The 20,000-nt window shown below is 42.7% G+C and overlaps 2 protein-coding genes across 5 annotated transcripts in view; one reads left to right on the forward strand and one right to left on the reverse strand.

Moving 5' to 3' along the window:
• pde4d (phosphodiesterase 4D, cAMP-specific) overlaps window positions 1-9,769 on the forward strand; it is a 273,715-nt gene extending 263,946 nt beyond the window's left edge. For all 4 annotated transcript variants that reach the window (XM_063194992.1, XM_063194991.1, XM_063194993.1 and 1 more), the window contains 3 exons: window positions 1,174-1,296; window positions 3,999-4,181; window positions 6,663-9,769. In XM_063194992.1, the coding sequence (XP_063051062.1) occupies window positions 1,174-1,296; window positions 3,999-4,181; window positions 6,663-7,211 (855 nt within the window). In that variant the 3' untranslated portion in view covers window positions 7,212-9,769. The remainder of the gene's footprint in view (window positions 1-1,173; window positions 1,297-3,998; window positions 4,182-6,662) is intronic.
• Window positions 9,770-10,641: 872 nt separating this feature from the next.
• rab3c (RAB3C, member RAS oncogene family) overlaps window positions 10,642-20,000 on the reverse strand; it is a 13,210-nt gene continuing 3,851 nt past the window's right edge. Inside the window, exons 3-6 of the mRNA XM_063195006.1 lie at window positions 19,697-19,815; window positions 17,287-17,411; window positions 14,702-14,932; window positions 10,642-12,470 (exon numbers count right to left, since the gene is read on the reverse strand). Of these exons, the coding sequence (XP_063051076.1) occupies window positions 14,739-14,932; window positions 17,287-17,411; window positions 19,697-19,815 (438 nt within the window). The 3' untranslated portion in view covers window positions 10,642-12,470; window positions 14,702-14,738. The remainder of the gene's footprint in view (window positions 12,471-14,701; window positions 14,933-17,286; window positions 17,412-19,696; window positions 19,816-20,000) is intronic.

A 20,000-nucleotide genomic window follows, 5' to 3' on the forward strand; every position in this document is an offset into this window, starting at 1 on the left:
ATCTCTTTATTTTTGTGGCTATTTACATAACTTAGTACATCTTCAGGGAGGGCATCAAAACTGTGACTGAACACATGTATGATTTTGTGCGTAACAAAAAAAAGAAAATATATTAAAAAAATAAAAAGAATTACTAAAAAAATATTTGAAAAAATGCCAAACAGTGACGTCAACACCGCAAAACTGAGGGGCCCACATGTTTCAACAAGCTTATTTTTCTGTCTATTTTCAAGTAAAAATACCCAGTCAGTCGAGTCAATTTTAATTGATACAAGCAATACAAGAGAGCTTTTCTTGATCTGATAATGGGTCACTTGAAACAGTGATACAAAAAGTAAAACTGAAAAACCCTGCCACAGACTCCCTCCAACACAGGTTTGACCTCTCCAAGTAACTGTCTATGACTCAATATCAGATCAAGAAAATGTCTGTAAAATGCTTGTTTTGGCAAGTGTTTAAAAATAGGTTTTAGTCTCAAAATTCTAGTTCTACAATTGTAGTGAGTTATTGGAGGAATTTAATGTTCAATTAGGATTGACATGACTGACTGGGCATTTTTATTTGAAAATAAACAAAAAATAAGCTTATTGAAATGTGTAGGGCCATGTTGACGTCAGGTGGATAGACAGCTGACATTGCTATTGGACAACAGCTAGAATTATATTTTTTGGTAAGCAGGTAATTCTCCATGTGTTCAAGCACAGTTTTGATGCCCTGCATGAAAATACACAATGAAAATCCATGAAAATAAAGAGAATGCATAAATGAGAAGGTGAGTCCACACTTTTGGCCTGTACTGTATGTAATGTAAAATGACAGTGATCGAGTGTGTTGGCCGTTTGAAAACATATTGTAATGCAATATGAGTTGTAGTATGCCGTATTTCCTCGAGTATTACAGTATTCTATTGTTTCGTAAGGGCAATCCTAATATATTGCAATATAAATTCTAGTTATATTGTCTAATATAATCTTGTAATATAATTTTGTTTTGTAATAACAAACACAGCTGCAGCTGCAGCAACAACTCCTCCCCTGAGTAGTGACCTAAAATCACAAATGTATCCCTCTGTGACGTCAAACTGGCCCTCCCTTGTGTAGTGTCCCACTGCTCGCTATTTCTTGTTCACTGTTTCCTATTTTTTCCCTCTCTCTTGTGTCCTTATTTCTAAAGGTCTTAGCGACAGACATGTCCAAGCACATGAACCTGCTGGCTGACCTGAAGACCATGGTGGAGACCAAAAAAGTCACCAGCTCCGGAGTGCTCCTCCTGGACAACTACTCGGACAGGATACAGGTCAGTTGAATGATGAATGAATGATGAATGATTTATTTCTCTCTTCACACCGTCATTTTGCCGTTCAGTTACAGCTCATGAAAAAAGTATAACAGTATGGAGAGAAGGGTCCCCAAGTGAAGCTAAATGAAAGCTTATAAGCTGGGGCCCCAGTTGTCTGAAAGACCCACTGTTGTGAAACTCCCATAATCATGGTGACACAACACTCCACATAATCAAATTGCATTTATGCCTCACTCGTGGAAGGGGGCAGCCCAACTGGCGCCCGATGGGAATTGTGCAGTGAGACAGTACCATGCTCAAGATACCTCAGTTGCTGGTTATTTACACCCCTCACCACCCACCTGGCAGTGTCGGGAATCGATCCAACAGCCCTCAGCTGCCACAAGCCTGGCTCCCTGTCCCCATTATGACTGCCCGTGATACAACCTGGGGGATACATAGACGGTTTGGTCCTCCAAAGGAAATTGTCAGGCTCTGCAACTCATATACTAGTGGTGTCAACAATGACCGATTCGGCGATGCAATCCAATGCGGGGCATGGACGATCCAGAATCGATCCGGCAAGTTCCAGAATCGATCCGGCAATTTTTTAAAGTTTCAATTACTTCCGTGGATATTTCGGGAGCAAATGAATGTTAAATTAAATAAAAGTACTTCAAAGCATTGCAAGACTGATACAGACTTATCCAGACTGATACAGAAAACAGCCAATAAATTGTTGCTCGGTATCTGACTACTTGTATTGCCTCATCATGACTGATGAAACATTTGCTTTGCTTTCAGTAGAAATGTAATGCATTGCAATGCATTGTAGAATTGAATCGGATCGGATCGGATCGAATCGAATCGAATCGCTACCTCCCGAATCGTGATCGAATCGGATCGTGAGGGCAGTGCCAATCCACACCACTATCATATATCGTCACCTACTTCACCTCATCCGCCTCAGTGCAGCCTACTTGATATCCATTATTCCACAATGCTCATTCCAAAACTTTGTTTTTTGATAGTGTTATTAATTATTAATGAAATGAATCATGTAATTAATCAAATATTTATTAATTAATTGCATTGTTAGTGCATTGCCATGGCACTGCGCCATGGTAGTTTTTGTTCTTTTTTTTCTGTGTGTGTGTGACGGATACGTATTGAACACAGTGATTGTGTCACTTTGCAATCAACCAGTCTGTGACTAACTGACCAATCAGGCACTGATTATGATGGCATAACTCTCCAAGAGGCGCAGCGCACGGACCCTTTTGTAAGGTTCATGTATAGCACAAATCCATTTAAGTCAAGTGCGTGGCGGCTCTGTACGTCAGAGTGACTCAGTGGCGCTTTGCTGGCATCTTTGCTGAGGTCTGCCATTGGTTTGCCATACGACAAGCGGTGAAAAGATGACAGATTAACAATGACAAGCCAATATTCTTTACTTGTATACTGTAGCGAGACGTTGAGCTTTGAGTGTTCAAGCAGTGAGGGAAGGAACACACGAAAGCGGTATCGTGTGTGAAAACTAAGGTGGAACTAAGATGTCTAGTGAAAAGGAAATCTCTGAAGTGTGTGTGTGTGTGTGTGTGTGTGTGTGTGTGTGTGTGTGTGTGTGTGTGTGTGTGTGTGTGTGTGTGTGTGTGTGTGTGTGTGTGTGTGTGTGTGTGTGTGTGTGTGTGTGTGTGTGTGTGTGTGTGTGTGTGTGTGTGTGTGTGTGTGTGTGTGTGTGTGTGTGTGTGTGTGTGTGTGTTAGAATGCATGCATGTGTGTCTGTGTCTGTGTCTGTGTGTGTGGAGTCTATGCATGTGTGTGTGTGTACTCTTACTGTAAATCTCAGATATAATGGACAGTCTAGCAATCTGGAGAAGGGGATACCATGCCCACCATATTCACTGAGTTATGCAGAATAAGTGCCCTGACTGAAATGTGTGGTGGGCTACAGGACATTTGCTTGGTAATACAGTAGTAGACTGATAGGACATTACAGGTTTACTCTGAAATATTATTTGCTGTGCAGGTTCTGCAGAACATGGTTTACTGTGCAAGCAGGACCAACACACTGTGTTGTTGTGTAGTTTAGTATGTTACACTGTAAAATAATTCTCTTGAAATAGCGGCACGCAGGTCAGATCCGGCCCGAGCATGGCACAAATTTTGCCCGCCGTGAAGTTGGAACAAATGGAAACTTACAGTTCTATCTGTGTCCATACGGTCGGGCGATTTGTTCTGCCCTCAGCCTCATTAGCGCTACATAAATTGGCCTTTGAGGAAAACTATGTAATAGGAAACAATTGATTTAAAACATTGTAGCAAGTAAAGCGTTGAAAAAAAGTAAGTTGCCCTGCTGCCTTACGTATACAAGTTTACTCAACTTGAGAAAACCTTGACTGAATTGAATTGAATTGAATCAACTTACAAACTTGAGGCAGCAGGGCAGCAGGGCAACTGTTTTACAGTGTACAAATGACAAAACGAAAAGCGCAAAAAACGTTACTCTTCTCCCCACAGGATTTGTCTTGGTCGTTCTGTAGACAAAACTAAATTTGTAATAATAACTTTACTGTGTACAGCAGGACAGCAGGGCAACTGTTTTACAGTGTTCAAAAGACAAAACGAAAAGTGCAAAAAAACTTTACTCTTCTCCTCACAGGATTTTTCTTGGTCGTTCTGTAGACAATAGTAATAATAACTTTACTGCCCCCCCCCAGGTGCTCCAGAACATGGTGCACTGTGCGGACCTGAGCAACCCCACCAAGCCGCTGCAGCTGTACCGCCAGTGGACGGACCGCATCATGGAGGAGTTCTTCAGCCAGGGCGACCGCGAGAGGGAGCGAGGCATGGAGATCAGCCCCATGTGTGACAAGCACACCGCCTCCGTCGAGAAGAGCCAGGTACACACACACACACACACATACACACACACACACACACACACACACACACACACACACACACACACACACACACACACACACACACACAAGCACACAAACACACACACACACACACACACACACACACACACACACACACACACACACTCACATCCATACACACACAGGTGCGCACTGACACGTGCACGCACGCACACACACACACACACACACACACACACACACACACACACACACACACACACACACACACACACACACACACACACACACACACACACACACACAAACACACAAACACATACATGCACACACACACAGACGGAGCAACGCATTGAGATCAACCCCATTTGTTATGTCCAGAGCACAGAGACCTTCTATTCAAGGGGAAAACAGACCACTGCAGAATTCATTCATAAAACTAGACTGCCTGTGCAGTCGCCTTCGACTGCTTAAGGTATATCCCCGAAACGCGACGCTTCCAGTGCCCCATCATTCCTACCACTCCCGTCCACCATTTCGTAAACGTATATACAGACGTGACATGACGCGCATAGGCTTAAAACCAAACGACTATTGTGAAAATGAAGCAAAAAATGGGGCAAATGGTAATACTGTTTTAATGGTTCAGTGGATATACCACATTAGGTACAGTGTAATAACCAGTGTAACAATATTTAATACCATGTAATTTTTTTACTTACATCATGTGTTTGTGCGTAAGTGGTATTACATGGTATTGCATATTGTTATACTGGTATTACACTATATTACATGGTATTGCATACTGTTACACTCGTTACTACACTGTACCTGATATTGCATATTGTTACACTGGTATTACACTAGTATTAAATGGTATTAAATATTGTTACATTGGTTATTACACTGTACCTAATATGGTAGATTCACTGAAATGGTGAACCATTAAAATAAGGTGTTACCGGGCAAATCAATCCACCCAGTCAGAAGTTATGGGCCAAATGAAAATTCCGCCATTTTGAAAGTGTTGTCTTCCAAACTCGAATCAGTTCATGAACCTACCCTAGAGCATTCACACACAAAATCTGGGACAAATCCATCCAACCCGTCAGTAGTTATGGGCCAAACAATAATTCGGCCATCTTGAATTCAGCCATCTTGAAAGTCTTGACCTCCAAACTCGAATCAGTTCATGAACCTACCCTAGAGCATTCACACACCAAATCTGGGACAAATCCATCCACCAGGTCAGAAGTTATGGACCAAACAAAAATTCGGCCATCTTGAATTCAGCCATCTTGAAAGTGTTGACCTCCCAACTCGAATCAGTTCATGAACCTACCCTAGAGCATTCACACACCAAATCTGGGACAAATCCATCCACCCGGTTAGAAGTTATGGACCAAACAAAAATTCGGCCATCTTGAATTCAGCCATCTTGAAAGTGTTGACCTCCAAACTCGAATCAGTTCATGAACCTGTCCTGGAGCATTCACCCAAAAAATCTGGGACAAATCCAAACATCCGTTCAAAAGTTATCGCGTTAACACGAAAGACCTTACGCGGCGGCGGACGCGGACGCGGACGCGGACGCGGCGGCGGCGCACGCAAAACCATTACATCCCCGACGCTCCGCGTTTCGGGGATATAAATATATAGGGACAGTTCAGAACAGCAGTAGGTGGCAACTGAGGGAAATGAAGAATTAGCTTTGGGTGGCAGAGGTGAAGGAGATAAGGGGAGTGTGAATAAGGGAGTGTCAAGAACGCAGTGCCAAAATATTGTACACTTTACATGCTTGTGCTACCATACCACCACCCAATACAAAAAAACAATAGCTACATACTTACAGTGTTTTGTCAAACTGAGCTTGAGTCAGTGTACTAAAAGTCATGTTTTTTTCCACTCAGTTTTCTCAGTTACTCATTTTTTGTGTTCACATATTTTTTTGCAGTTTCCATTTCTTTAAGATCACATTAGACATTTATTTATTGACTCACAGTGATTTCTTCTTACTTACTAGCTTACCAGCTTACGTAATTGCTATTGACTCATTGTTTGCTTAATCAATTGAGTCAGTGATTGTTTTTTTTGCCCCTGTTTGGGACGAGTTGGAGAACACAATCAGATCTGGTTCGATTCTAATTTCCCCTTCTTTCTATAAAGAACCTTGCTATCTGCCGCTCCCTCCATCCTCAAGAAGTTGGGTTGGATTGACTACTTTGTGCATAGCTTGTGGAACAGTGGCTATCCTGGTGCAGCCCAACACACACACACACACACACACACACACACACACACACACACACACACACACACACACACACACACACACACACACACACACACACACACACACACACACACACACACACACACACACACACACACACACAAATAATACATAAAACACACTCTCTACCTTGTATAACCTCCCACTCTATTGTTTCTCTCTCCCTCCCTCCCTGCCTCCCTCCCTCCGCTAACCCCATGCAGGTGGGTTTCATCGACTACATCGTGCATCCTCTGTGGGAGACGTGGGCCGACCTGGTGCACCCGGACGCCCAGGACATCCTGGACACGCTAGAGGACAACCGGGAGTGGTACCAGAGCACCATCCCCCAGAGCCCCTCGCCTGCCCTGGACGAGGCCGAGGAGGGGGGCCGGCGGCCCGGCGGACCCGGCGCAGAGAAGTTCCAGTTCGAACTCACCCTGGAGGAGGACGGCGAGTCGGACACGGAGAAGGACAGCGGGAGCCAGCCTGAGGAGGAGGAAGAGGAGGAGGAGGAGGAGGAGGAGGAGGAAGAGGAGGAGGACAATAGCTGCAGTGACTCTAAAACTCTTTGCACGCAGGACTCCGAGTCGACCGAGATCCCCCTGGACGAACAGGTAGGAGAGGGGGAGGAGGAGGAAGAGGAGGAGGAAGAGGAAGGGGAGAGGGAAGGCGAGGGGGAGGGCGAGAGCTCGGACCCTTCTGTTTTGGTTGAGGAGGAAGAGGAGGTGGAGGAGGAGGCGGCAAGTGAGGCGAAAGCCGCTGACACGTAACACACAACACAGCAGAGAAGAAGCTCAACTGACTTTTATATCTATTCACATCCAAATGAAAAGGAAAATGGGGTTTAACTCTCCATTTTGTGTTTGACACTTGTTGTTTTTTGATTATATGGGGTTTTTGTTTTTCTTTCCTTCTTTTTAAGGTGACACATTGCTTTTTAACATGTATGTTTTTCTCATATGTCAAATGCTATTTTCTGTTTTTCTTTTTTACTGGTTGTAACCTACGCCTTCTGTCATGCTTTTTCCCAAGTCAAGCCCCACCAGTTTTGCACTCAGGAAACTCTATTCCAATCCATTCCAGAGCTCGTGGTTCCTTTCTCTCCTCTTGACGATATAATGATCCATAGTGTTTTTCAAACATTATTTATTCATTGCTTATACAAAGTCATCCACTGTCGATGCAGTCAATGTGTTTTTTTATCCTTTTCTTTATCGAAGAGGAAGGCAGTATTTCTGTGTTTTTTAGAAAAAAACCTGCCAAATCTTCTCTACAGATTTTGGGTCTGTTTTGAAGCTAACATGTATAACGTGAGGCTGTTGAGAACATGATTTAGTTTTTGACAAAAAATGTTCAGAAAGGCTACTGAGTGTAAAAGTATATTTCCACCCCCAGTGTAACGCATCAAACTTTTTAAACATTCACACAGTACATTTTGTTGTGTTAATTCAACATCTCAAGAGTAGGATCAACACTAGGGATGTCCAATCCAACTCCCAAAGTGTTGAGTTCACTGCAAAAAACGACTGTGTTCAAGTCTTCCTAGATGTTAACTGCTCAGCCCTGTAGCCCTAATACCCTCTTCAGTTCTCCTAAACAAGGCCCTGCTGTGATACAATAGCTTCTGGTTTGGCATTGGTGAGGTCAAAGACTGAAGGACTGGCAAAAAGACACATAACTGCTCCGTCATCAGCCACTGCCTGCTTTGTGAGCACTGGTTACCATGGTAATAGAGGAGCAGAATTTTGCACTTGGCTGGGATGAACACTCCCTTCCTTGCTCATGTACACCCTATTACATGTGCAATCCTGTAGAAAACACGTTATTTCACGGCAAAAAGTCCAATCCAGTTTTATTTTTTATTTTTTTGCATATACATATTTTTTGGTGCAAGTGTATGCATGTGCTTGCGTGTAAGCATGTCTGTGTACATGTATGTACAGTATATGTACATACATAGGCTTGTCTGTGTGTATGCACATATACAGTAAACATATATAATATGTGTTGTATACTGTATTGGAAGAGAGTGATCCGCGTATATGATTGACAGCTGTCAGCGCCCTCCTTGCTCATCCCCATGGTAATGGCGGATGCCTCTAAAGATTCTGAACGCTAATGAATGCCACAGGTGTGGAAACGGCACCTTGGGCAACGTCCAGGGCCTTCATCCTCCTCACCTCACTATCCAATCAAAATCCTTCTGCTCTGCATCACAATTTGGTCTTTGAATGCAACTTGACTTCAAAAGATTTGCCTTTTGTCATTGCTTCTTAACTATCAGACCTGGCAGTTTGTTCAGTTGATTCAAAGCACACAGCTCAGTGTTCACGGTATTGCTACTCGCATAAGAACGTATGTGCGGCCTACTTAGGTGATATAGACCATCATCTCCAACGAGGTTTCTTTTTTGTTAAAACATGGGTCTTTGTCTCTGAAAACACTGGACAATCATGAACACACTATGATACAACAACTGATCTGCCATGGATGCAATGCACCAGTTTTCTGCCAAAAGTTATTGTTATTCTCTTTCACCTTATTTGTCCAAAAATTGCCAACTGATTTTTTTTATTATTATTTATTTATTTTGGATATTTTTTTTCTCTGAGCTTAAAAAAACATTGCATTCTGACCAGCCAACCATCAGCATTTCTTGACGACACCTTATGATATTATATATCTGCACGAATCATTACCTTATCATCATCATCATCATCATCACTGTGTTTGATTGCATTACTATTTATTTTGAGTTTTTTTTACATATTGAACGTTTTGTAATGACTCCTTGTCTGACATGCTGTTGGCGTTCTGATGCAGAACTGTTGAACTGTAGCATCACACACAGAGCAGACTTTACAAGTGACTCTACCCAAATATCTTTGTGTTTATTTACTGTATAAAAAAATACATTGTACAAATTTGATATCCCTAGCTTATGAAGAAGCCCCTATTTTTTGATAATGTTGGAAGGGTATTTTATTTATTTCAGGTTTCTTTGTGCCAACTGTTTTTTTTTCCATTATCACCTGACAACCTTACTTTCACGACAGTAACTCATTTAATCTGTTTACAAACATGTATTTATTGTGCTGTAAAATATAATATATATGTACATATATATATATATATATATTGTTATTACCATGTTGCTGTTTGTTGTAAATGATTGACATTTCTATCATCCCTTATGGTGATGGTGTTGCCGTATTACGTAACTCTTGTTGAGAGAATGTTTATTATTATTATTATACATGCTTATTCAATGTAAAATAGTTTCATTGATATATCTGTCTCCTGATGGCTTGTTTTGTTTTGAGAGGACGTGAGGGGTTGGGGGTCGGGATTTGGGGTTTGGGGTTTTGCGGGGGTGGGCTTCAAAAGAATCCAAATTATTTTTTTGTAGAGCTCTGTTCTTGGCCTGAGGGCTGTGCCTTAAGTGTCCCATCTTTACGTTTCTCCATCTTCCTTTCTGCTGCACTAGACAGGCTATCAGCTGGAGTCCAAGGCCCCGTCGGTAGTGATCGTCAATGTCTTTTAATAGAAACACAGTGTTTTATTTTCTTAAGAAAAAAAAACAAACATAAAAGACCCGGAAGGGTCTGTGAGGAAAAGCAAGCATGACAAGAGTGAACTGAATGAAGAGGAGATGAGATGCGTTGGACCATTTCTGTTGTTGCCCTTGTTTGTTTGTTTGTTTGTTGGTTTGTTTGTTTGTTGTATACAGGCCAGTAGTGCACTCCCTGTGTGCAGACCGTCTTGCCGTGCATGAATGGGAAAGCAAGAACAGGGAAGAATGTTCCGTTTCAGTCGCTGCTGCATTTTCCTTTCTGACTGAAACCCAAAACAAGACGTGCTCCATCACAAAGCTCACCAAGACTCTATAGACTAAAAGAAAAGAAAACACATCCATGTGTCATGCAATATGTTTTAGAATATAATACACAAAACACTTAACTTTCCACCAAATGGAGGAGTGGTGATTTGGTGGAGGGCAGTACCTTTATAATATAATCCTGTTTAGCAATGGAGACTCTTACTTTGACACATACTGTAGACTTAACAGCCCTGGACCAGTGGAATCAGTGGGTACATGTCAGTATTGTGGGATCTGTCTAAGAATAAGCAGAAGGCACAAACTGAACTATATTTTTTGATTTTAGCACCACTTAAGGGGGGAGGGGAATGTTTATTTCATTTTCTTTTTTTTGGTTTTGATTTCCAATGTGTCTGGAGATTTCATAACACTATAGAGTTGTTTTATTGGACTCCTTGTTTTGTTGCAGTCTATTGGATAGAACTGTAGAAGATACACCTTCTGTAAAAAAATGAGAAAATGAAATAAAAAATGTTTTATATGCAACAGATTAAATAAAAGCATGGGTTGATACAGTCTGTGAAGTTTCCGTTTTCCTTTCCTGCTCTCAATGTATCACGTCTCAGTCTGACCGCCTAAGGTTGCATCACACAGTTCTATTATCCTGTTTTTCTTCCATGGGCAAAAATAAATTCAAATAAACCCTTTTCCTGCAGGCATTAAGAAAAGTGTTAATATTCATAATTTCAGATGCTTAGCCTAAATCATTTCACCTATCAACACCTAAATAAATTGCTTGTATAAGGGCAATTATTTTATCAGAACGCGGAGAATAAAACAAGACATTTGTCCAACATTACAACTGTATTTCTTTTCGAATGGAGTATTCCTTCTCATTCAGAGGCTGTTCAGATAATGGTTGCTATAATTCATCTTTTTAATGAGCAAACATTTAATTACGCTTCTTGTCCACAAGGGGGGAGTATGATCTCAGACGAGTAAAAGAAATGTATGAAAGAACCCACATCAAGAACCCAGTGACATTAGGGGATGGTGTATTTAAGAAAGTCTAATAATTTCACGATTTGGCATTTATTTACAGAGATTTGTGGGATTTGAAGTGATGTACGCCAGCCATTACATATAGCAGCAGATAACCCTCAAACAGCAAACATACAACTTCAAACTCATCCAAGACATCCTCCATGTATAGTGTATTAGAAATAAACGATGCCAAGATATACAATGCATCTACATAATACATTTCCATTCTCCATTCCTTCTTTCAGTTCATTCCAGTCCATTCACATACACTTGACTGTCACTAATATGCAAGCAGACTTGCTAGGCATCTTTACAAACATCGGCAGGGAAACATTCACAAACATATTTGTGAATAACATTACAATTATCAAATATCCAACAACATTTCAGTAACCTTTATTATTACAATTTGTGGACTGTCTGCCTGGGGCTTTTGTATGTTGTATGTTTCTCATCTTATTTTACTAAATAATCATTTGGTCCTCTCTTCCACTTGTAGTAGTTGTGTGCATTTAGAAGTTACAGGTGTTATGTCAGATAGAGAGTACTAATATTGAAGTGTTTCACCTATGGCTTATCATTTGGCACGACCACAGTACAGTACAGCTGAAGGGAGACATAGGGTGACCTGAGACATACAGTACAGTAGGATCTAGGGATGCACCGATACCGATACTGGTATCGGTATCGGCTGCCGATACTGCTCATTGTACTCGTACTCGTACTCGTCAAGCACTTGCCGATACCAGGAACGATACTGCTATTACACAAAACAATGCAAAATCTTGTCACGTTCTGTGGACTTGACAGTAGCATGGGAAAAAATTGCCACATCATACATTTAATAACATTTAAATCTACATGGAAATGAACAATACAAATATCACAGGTGGAAAAAAACAAGGCCATGCATTTATTTTCATTGTATTTTGGTGGAAAAAGGTATCGGTATCGGTACTCGGTATCGGCAAGTACACACATTAATGTACTCGTACTTGTATCGGTTTTCAAAAAAGTGGTATCGGTGCATCCCTAGTAGGATGCACACTCATGGACACATTTATTCGGTGAACACGCACATACGCACACACATGTGTACCCTGGTTTAGGACCACACTCTCATTCTAGCATGGCCGAGGGTCAAGAGAAACATTGGAGAAGTCCTCTGAAAACAAATACAGAAATGAACAATAAAGACTCGTCTGATCTTATCTTATGATTGGGGATATATCTGAAGTATAGTGGACAAAATATATGATTACAAATACACAGGCACGCACATACATACACGCATACATACACGCATACATACATACATACATACATACATACATACATACATACATACATACATAAATACACACACAGCTGCATCCCTTGTCATCCTCATGAAAGTCTATGTGTTTATATAATTTGAGAAGTAAATAAATAAGCACATATATATTCAATAATATTATTCACACACTAACGTAAGGTCTATCCTCCCCCTGAGACACACAAGACTAGTGCTAGCCATAATAGTATCAGACGCTTACTATTGGAATGCTCCATGTCAAAACTCAAAATGGCGGATACAGCATTGGGATAGTCACAGAAAAAAAGGTGCATTCAACACTGAATATTATTAGTCATGGTAAAGGGATCTGACCGGGCTCACCCTAGCTATCACGTGTTTTGAGAATGGACTGCATTTCATTATTATGATAGCTAACTAACAGCTGGTACACACAAGAATGACACCATTTTGTCCTATCCATTTAAAACAAGCTCCCATCAAAAACACCATCGCCCCCTATTAAAGAAGCCGTTCTCTCGACACAAATATCCGGACTAATCATCTGTCGTGATGGACTCTGTTCATCTGACCTCCAGAGTCATATCTGAAGCATTTACAGTCACCCTGGGAGTCAATTATGAGTGAACTTCACCAGTATGAGCTAAAGTCGAAGAGCCAGTGGGATAAAAGGTCATTGAGGTGATATAGGGGGTCGCAAGTAATATTCTGTCGACCCTGCTAATGATGTTATATAGTGGAGAGAAGACGCCATTTAGCTGAGGGGTTTTATTTAGCAAATGAGGGTACCTGTTACTGCTATGTATAGTTTGGCTGTGTTGCTAAATCTTGACTAAGTGGTGAATGAGTGACTAAGACCTTTTAAAGTGTTTTTTTTACAGTTAAAGGCACAAAACTATGCCTGACGCAAGCTGTCCTTTAGGAGCCTACCGTACTTGTTTAAATATTTTCTACAACCTACCCGAAAGGAACATTTTGGCACTAATTGGAGAGGAATGTGCGTGCGAGGAATCCAAGCTACTGGCTACTGCATGTCATTTGAATGTGAAATAGACTTATAGTATATATATTTCTTTTTATTTTCATTTTTTTCTTTTTGATGACAAACTTATAGGCTGAATTCCCCTCCAGTGTGTCTGCTGGCTGGTTGGCCAGCAGAAATGTCAAAAACCCAGGTCACAGATTCCCTCCAACACAAGTTACTCTCAAAAACCCTGTCACAGCTTCCTTCCAACACAGGTTACTTCAAAAACCCTGTCACAGCTTCCTTCCAACTAGAGGATGACATTTTTCAGGAATTCCCGTGGGTCCCGCGGGTCCTGCGCGATTCCTGCGGGATGGGAGTCAAAATTTTAAAGATGAACGGGAGCGGGCAGGAGCGGGAATAAACATGAATAGGAGCGGGCAGGAGCGGGAATAAAAATGAATGAGAGCGGGATTGCACGCTTATTTTTTCATTAAAAAAGCCTATGAAACGGGAGTGGGATTGATTTTGAGTGGGAGTGGGCAGGATTGGGAGACATTCTTTTCAGGACGGGACGGGATGGGATTTGTTTCTTTTACTCCAGTCCGGGATGGGACGGGATGGGATTTTTTTTCTGGGACCGGGATGGGATGGGAGTGAAAATCCACTCCCGTATCATGCTCTACTTCCAACACAGGTTACTTCACTCGGAAACTGATTTACTTGCCTTGAATACTTATTACAAACAGTTGATTCACAGCTGATTGGAACAAATTTGTGCCAGGGTTTGTAACTTTCTGATAAAGGTAATGATGATCTGCACACCGATGAACTCCCTTTTTAATCCAGTGTGACATTTCGGGCCACCACAACCCTTACTCAGACTAAAGCAGGGGTCACGCAACAGCGGACTCCGGTCCGGATCCGGACCCAGAGACCATGCTGTCCGTATCCAAGACCAATCCAATAATGCCACGATAACCCGGACTATTGTGGGGGGTTTTTGAAGGGTGGTGGACATGTCACGCTAAAGGGGACTTCATCAAGGAGCAGGTCATCCGTGCCTTCACTCGACCCTGCACCCGTTTTCAACTTGGACGTGCGTGATATTTTGACTTCCTGGACCTGGGATTGTCACCTCTGCTGGCCAGCTGATTTGGCGAGCTGCCCGACCTTTAGCAGTTGCAGTTGGGCTGCTGCTGGGGGGGCGGGGGGTTGTCGGTCAGCTTGGTGGCGGTGGAGCCGGAAGCCAGGGCTGGGTCCGTCTCCAGGCTCTCCGACATCTTGTCGCAGATGATGTCCACCAGCCGCTCGAAGGTCTGCTTCACGTTGATGTTCTCCTTGGCACTGGCCTCGAAGAACTCGAAGCCTGAGGTGGAGAGAAGGAGAGAGGCAGGAAGAGAGACACTCGAGTCAAGTCCAGTCATGTGTACGCTGTTGTGAAATTCTTCTAAATGCAAACTGTAATTGACATTACACAAAGGTTTTGAAATTGCGTTTCACCAGACACCAGATGTGCAATTTAACCTGAAATATATACAGTGTATGTATTACTATTATTATTATTATATTATATTATATTATATTATATTATATTATCGTATATTATATTATATTATATTATATTATATTATATTATCGTATATTATGTTAAATTATATAAAACACATAGTACACACACGCACGCACACACACTACACACAGAAACACACACACACACACACACAAACACACACACACACACACACACACACACACACACACACACACACACACACACACACACACACACACACACACACACACACACACACACACCAGGGCTTGACATTAACTTTTTCGCTTGCTGGCCATTGTGGCTAGTGGTTTTCCCAAGTCACTAGCCATTCAGCTATTCTACTAGCCACAAATTTGATATTGTTTCTTTTTTTATTCATCATGACGCTTTCTAACTTCAGAAGATGAGGTGCTTAAGCAAGAAGATGAGTGCACAGCTTTCTACATGGAAATAAATCATACAAATAGAAACTGTGTAACTGAGCATTTTCTCAAACTTCTACAAACAATTGATAAAAAAAGTATTTACAGGGGGCAAAGTGCAGTATATTGCAGGCTATTCTCATATGTCATGCCATAGAATAAGCTACCTGCCAAATTGGCTAGTGACACTGAAATTGTTACCAGCCACAGCCAAGTTTTACCAGCATTTGGCCGGTTGGCAGGTGCCAGTGTCAAGCCCTGACACACACACACACACACACACAAACACACACATAGAGAAAGAGAGGGATAGAGAGATGAGGAGGAGAAGAGAGGAGACTGAGTTGGGGAGGCACTGGCATCATCACACTTGGCCACGCAGCGCTGAGCAGGCCATCTGGTGAGGCAGCACAGTGGGGCTGTGCTCAGGGGAGGAGCTATAGGGAGGACAAGCAGGGCACTTGGCCCTGGGCCCAGGGCCCTCCCCCGTATTGGTGGTGGGGCCCCTATTGTGAGCTTGGCAAGCTGTATAGGGGGGCCCTATAAGTGTCTTGCCCTGGGGCCCCGTGTGCAATTGTTCCGCCACTGGCTGTGCCCAAGCAAGTGGCATGACACTCTGCATATTACAGAGAGACACTCTGCATATTACCAGAGATTCTTTAAGTATATAGAGATATGCCAATGTAATAGGTTGCTATGGGCACCTAACATGACCAGGTTCCGGTCTGCCTAAAGGGGTGTGTCATAATACTCCTACAATGAATAGAACAGTCCTTAGGTCTGCCTAAAGGGGGATTTCCCCCTCTTCCCCTTTGCAAGAGTAGAACCCGGAAACAATGGGCCAATGGAACCTCTCTCTCTCTACTCTCTCTGATATTACACCACAGAGCAGAGACAGTTTTACCAATAGGCAGACTAGGTAATAGCCGAGGGCCCCACCAAACATACCCACTGTAGGGGCCCCAAACAGTTAGCACCACCACATGGTAAATGGCAGTAGAAATGCTTAAAGAGGGGCCCCATGTCTATATTTTGCCTAGGGCTCACAAATAGGTCGAACCGCCACTGCCACAGGGGATAAGGTTGCCTACACATGACATGAAGCATTTCTATAGACATTAGTAGGCCTACTGCACGTCAGCACCAGAGGATGAATGACTGGTGAAGTCTTACTATGTCACTATTTGTTCATCACTACGCAGTCACAGACACATACTGGACTTTACATACAGAAAAAGCAGTTTCTGACCAGCAGCACCAGCAGCACATATGGAAAAGCAGTTTCCATATGTGTTATATGACCATTGGACATTTGTCTTTACATAAACAACAACATACATAGCGGGGATGGATGGATGGATGGATGGATAGATGGATGAATGGATGGATGAACAGTGATAACTAGACAGACAAATGAAAAGAAAATAAAGGTCTGCAACACTGTTAAATGCTCCCAAATATTTAATGGCAAAATGACACATTTTGTGCCATTAAATATTTGGGAGCATTTAACAGTGTTGCGGACCTTTATTTTCTTTTCATTTATCTTACGTTTGGTCCAGCACCTGTGCCACTGATGTGCGCGCATTCTTTGACTTTCTGGAATAACTAGACAGACAGACAGACATATGTACATACATACTGTACATACATTCATACATATAGTAGTACATACACACATGACAGACAGATACACAGATAGATAAAAACACACAGTGCAGATATGCAAGATTTATCTCTTACCGAGTTGTTCTGCCAAGAGGCGTCCACTGTCCACCGACACAACTCTCTCGTCCGCCATGTCACACTTGTTGGCCACCAGGATGACTTGAGCGTTGTCCCATGAGTATGTCTTGATTTGGGTAGACCTAAGACGAAAGATGAAAATGGAAAATGAAGTCAGCACACCAGGCTTCCGTTTCTTTTCATTTAATGTGACGTTTCGGGCAGCATGCCCTTCATCAGACAAAAGATACCAGTCACCTTCTGCAACAGTCACACCATTGCAATAGGCTTGCTCTGCTATCTAATGTCCTTCTTTTGTCCAAGATGGAAAATATTGAAAGGTCTGACAAAATCAGTCCTCTCTGGTATAATTTGCAATGCAAACACTTACTGGTCTATAAAAAATACGGAGCCAGGGTAGAGAGTGTGAGACAAAGAACAGGATGTCCTTAAAGTCTGACACGTCATATTACTACTAATGGGGATGAAGATATTATTTATTAATAATTCCATTTTCATTTTCTCGCTAAAATATGCATTTCGCCCATTCAAACTTGCACAGGGCACATTTTATTCTCAAAACTATGCCTATCTTCTTAAAAACGTATTGTACAATATCATAATGACCTTATAATTCTGTACCTCTGTATTTAAACAAAAAAAAATACAACTCATTGTGGATGATGCAACATTTAGTAACCAGAGTAAGGTCTTGAAAATTCTCCAACAGACATCATTGCTTGTGTTATGAAGACCCTTTTTGATTAACAGTCTGTTCTACTTTATTTGTTTTAAATTTCATTTAAATGGGATCTGTTTCTAAATATGATGTATTGACTTGGTCTCACTTGACCTGGCTAACAGAAGTCAGTAACACTTTACAATAACTACCTATTCACAGCTTTATAAACACTTTATAAATAATGAACTAATTATCAACTAAATGTTTACAAATGCTTATAAATGGGCAAGAAATACTATGTTAACACAGCAGACAGTGCAGTCACATCAGTCCTGGAAGTTTCTCCTCCAAAGACCAGAAGGCATGAAACCACATAAAACTCACACAGTAGAAGTTGATTCCCACTCGACTGTGCAGTCGTAGTTTGGTTATTAGTCATTTACAAACATTTGTAAATGCTTTGTTAAATGTTAATTATTATTAAATGTTAATAAAATGTTTATAAAGCTTTGAAAAGGTAGTTATTCTAAAGTGTTCCCGGAGGTCATAGACAGAGCTCAGATGAACAGGTTTTTTTTTCCAATTTCATGTAAATGTAAAGTGTTTATAAATATGATAGAATGACTTGGCTTGACTTGGCCTGGCTAACTTCTGATAGCCAGGAAGTTCTCAAAGATGAGATCACCAAGCTTCCTTTACTTTCTCAAACCTTCACAACTATTGAACAGAGCTGCAAACAACAAGACGACGGATTCTCATGACAAATGTGTTGTGTTTGTTCCTTATTGATTCCAGATTTTGCCGGACCAGAAAACAAACTAGCAATAGGCTATTTGTCCAGGTTACGCAGAAAATTCAGAGATAATGTGGGTGCTCTCCCAGTCTAGACTTGACTGTGACCATTCCTCTTGTGCCAGAGCACAACCAATGAGTGTCAGTGATTTCCTCCCCACGCTAGGCACTTTGTTAGCGCTGACGAGGAAAATCAAAGACATTCTGCTGATGCAGTCAAGGGGTCGGAGAAGCAGGCAGCAGCCTGAAGCTGACGGACAGACTAACACATGTAAAAGCATGCGCGCGCACAAACACACGTACACACGCACATACACACACACATACACACACACACACATACACACACACACACGCACGCACACATACCCTTTCATTCCTTTCCTTGTGGGGCATTGAATTTCATTCTCGGTTTTGTCCAAAACTGTGTCTACGTGGGACATCAATACATTCCCCACACATCACTACTTTTCCTGATTTTCTCTCTTAGTGGGGTCTTTTGTGCACCCCCCCCCCAAACCCACACACACACACACACACCCGCGCGCGCGCACGCACACACACACACACACATCCCCATTCATCCCAAGCAGACAGGCAGGCCAGACAGAGCAATACAAAGATAGATAGACCAGCAGCAGACAGGCCAATAAAGGCACCCTGGCCAGAAGGCACCCTGGCAGACAGCCCCAGCCCCGGACCCGGCCCCAGCACCAGCCATAGCCCTAGCCCTGGCCCCAGCCCCGGCCCAGACCCATCCCCAGCACCAGCCCCGGCACCAGCCGTAGCCCCGGCCCCGGCCCCGGCCCCGGCCCCGGCCCCGGCCCCGGCCCCGGCCCCGGCCGTAGCCCCAGCCCCGGACCCGGCCCCAGCACCAGCCATAGCCCTAGCCCTGGACCCAGCCCCGGCCCAGACCTCGGCCCCCGGCCCCCGGCCCCGCCAAAAGGATCTCACCAGTCCTGCACAGCGGCGAATGACTCCTCGTTGGTGATGTCATACATCAGGATGAAGCCCATGGCGCCGCGATAGTACGCTGTGGTGATGGTCCTGTAGCGCTCCTGGCCAGCTGTATCCTATGGAGAGGAGAGAGGCACAGTAGATCACAGGGTGTTAGAGGAATGCTGCTGTAAATGTAGCTGAGGTGATCCTGCGCTAGTTCTCCACTCGTTGTTCGAACCCGGCACCTACCAGTCAACGCTCCAGTTCGGGTATGGGAGGCACAGCACAATAACGATGAGCTAAAGGCCCAGACCGATAG

This window comes from Engraulis encrasicolus, chromosome 3, assembly GCF_034702125.1.
Source record: "Engraulis encrasicolus isolate BLACKSEA-1 chromosome 3, IST_EnEncr_1.0, whole genome shotgun sequence".
Taxonomy (NCBI): Eukaryota; Metazoa; Chordata; class Actinopteri; order Clupeiformes; family Engraulidae; genus Engraulis; species Engraulis encrasicolus.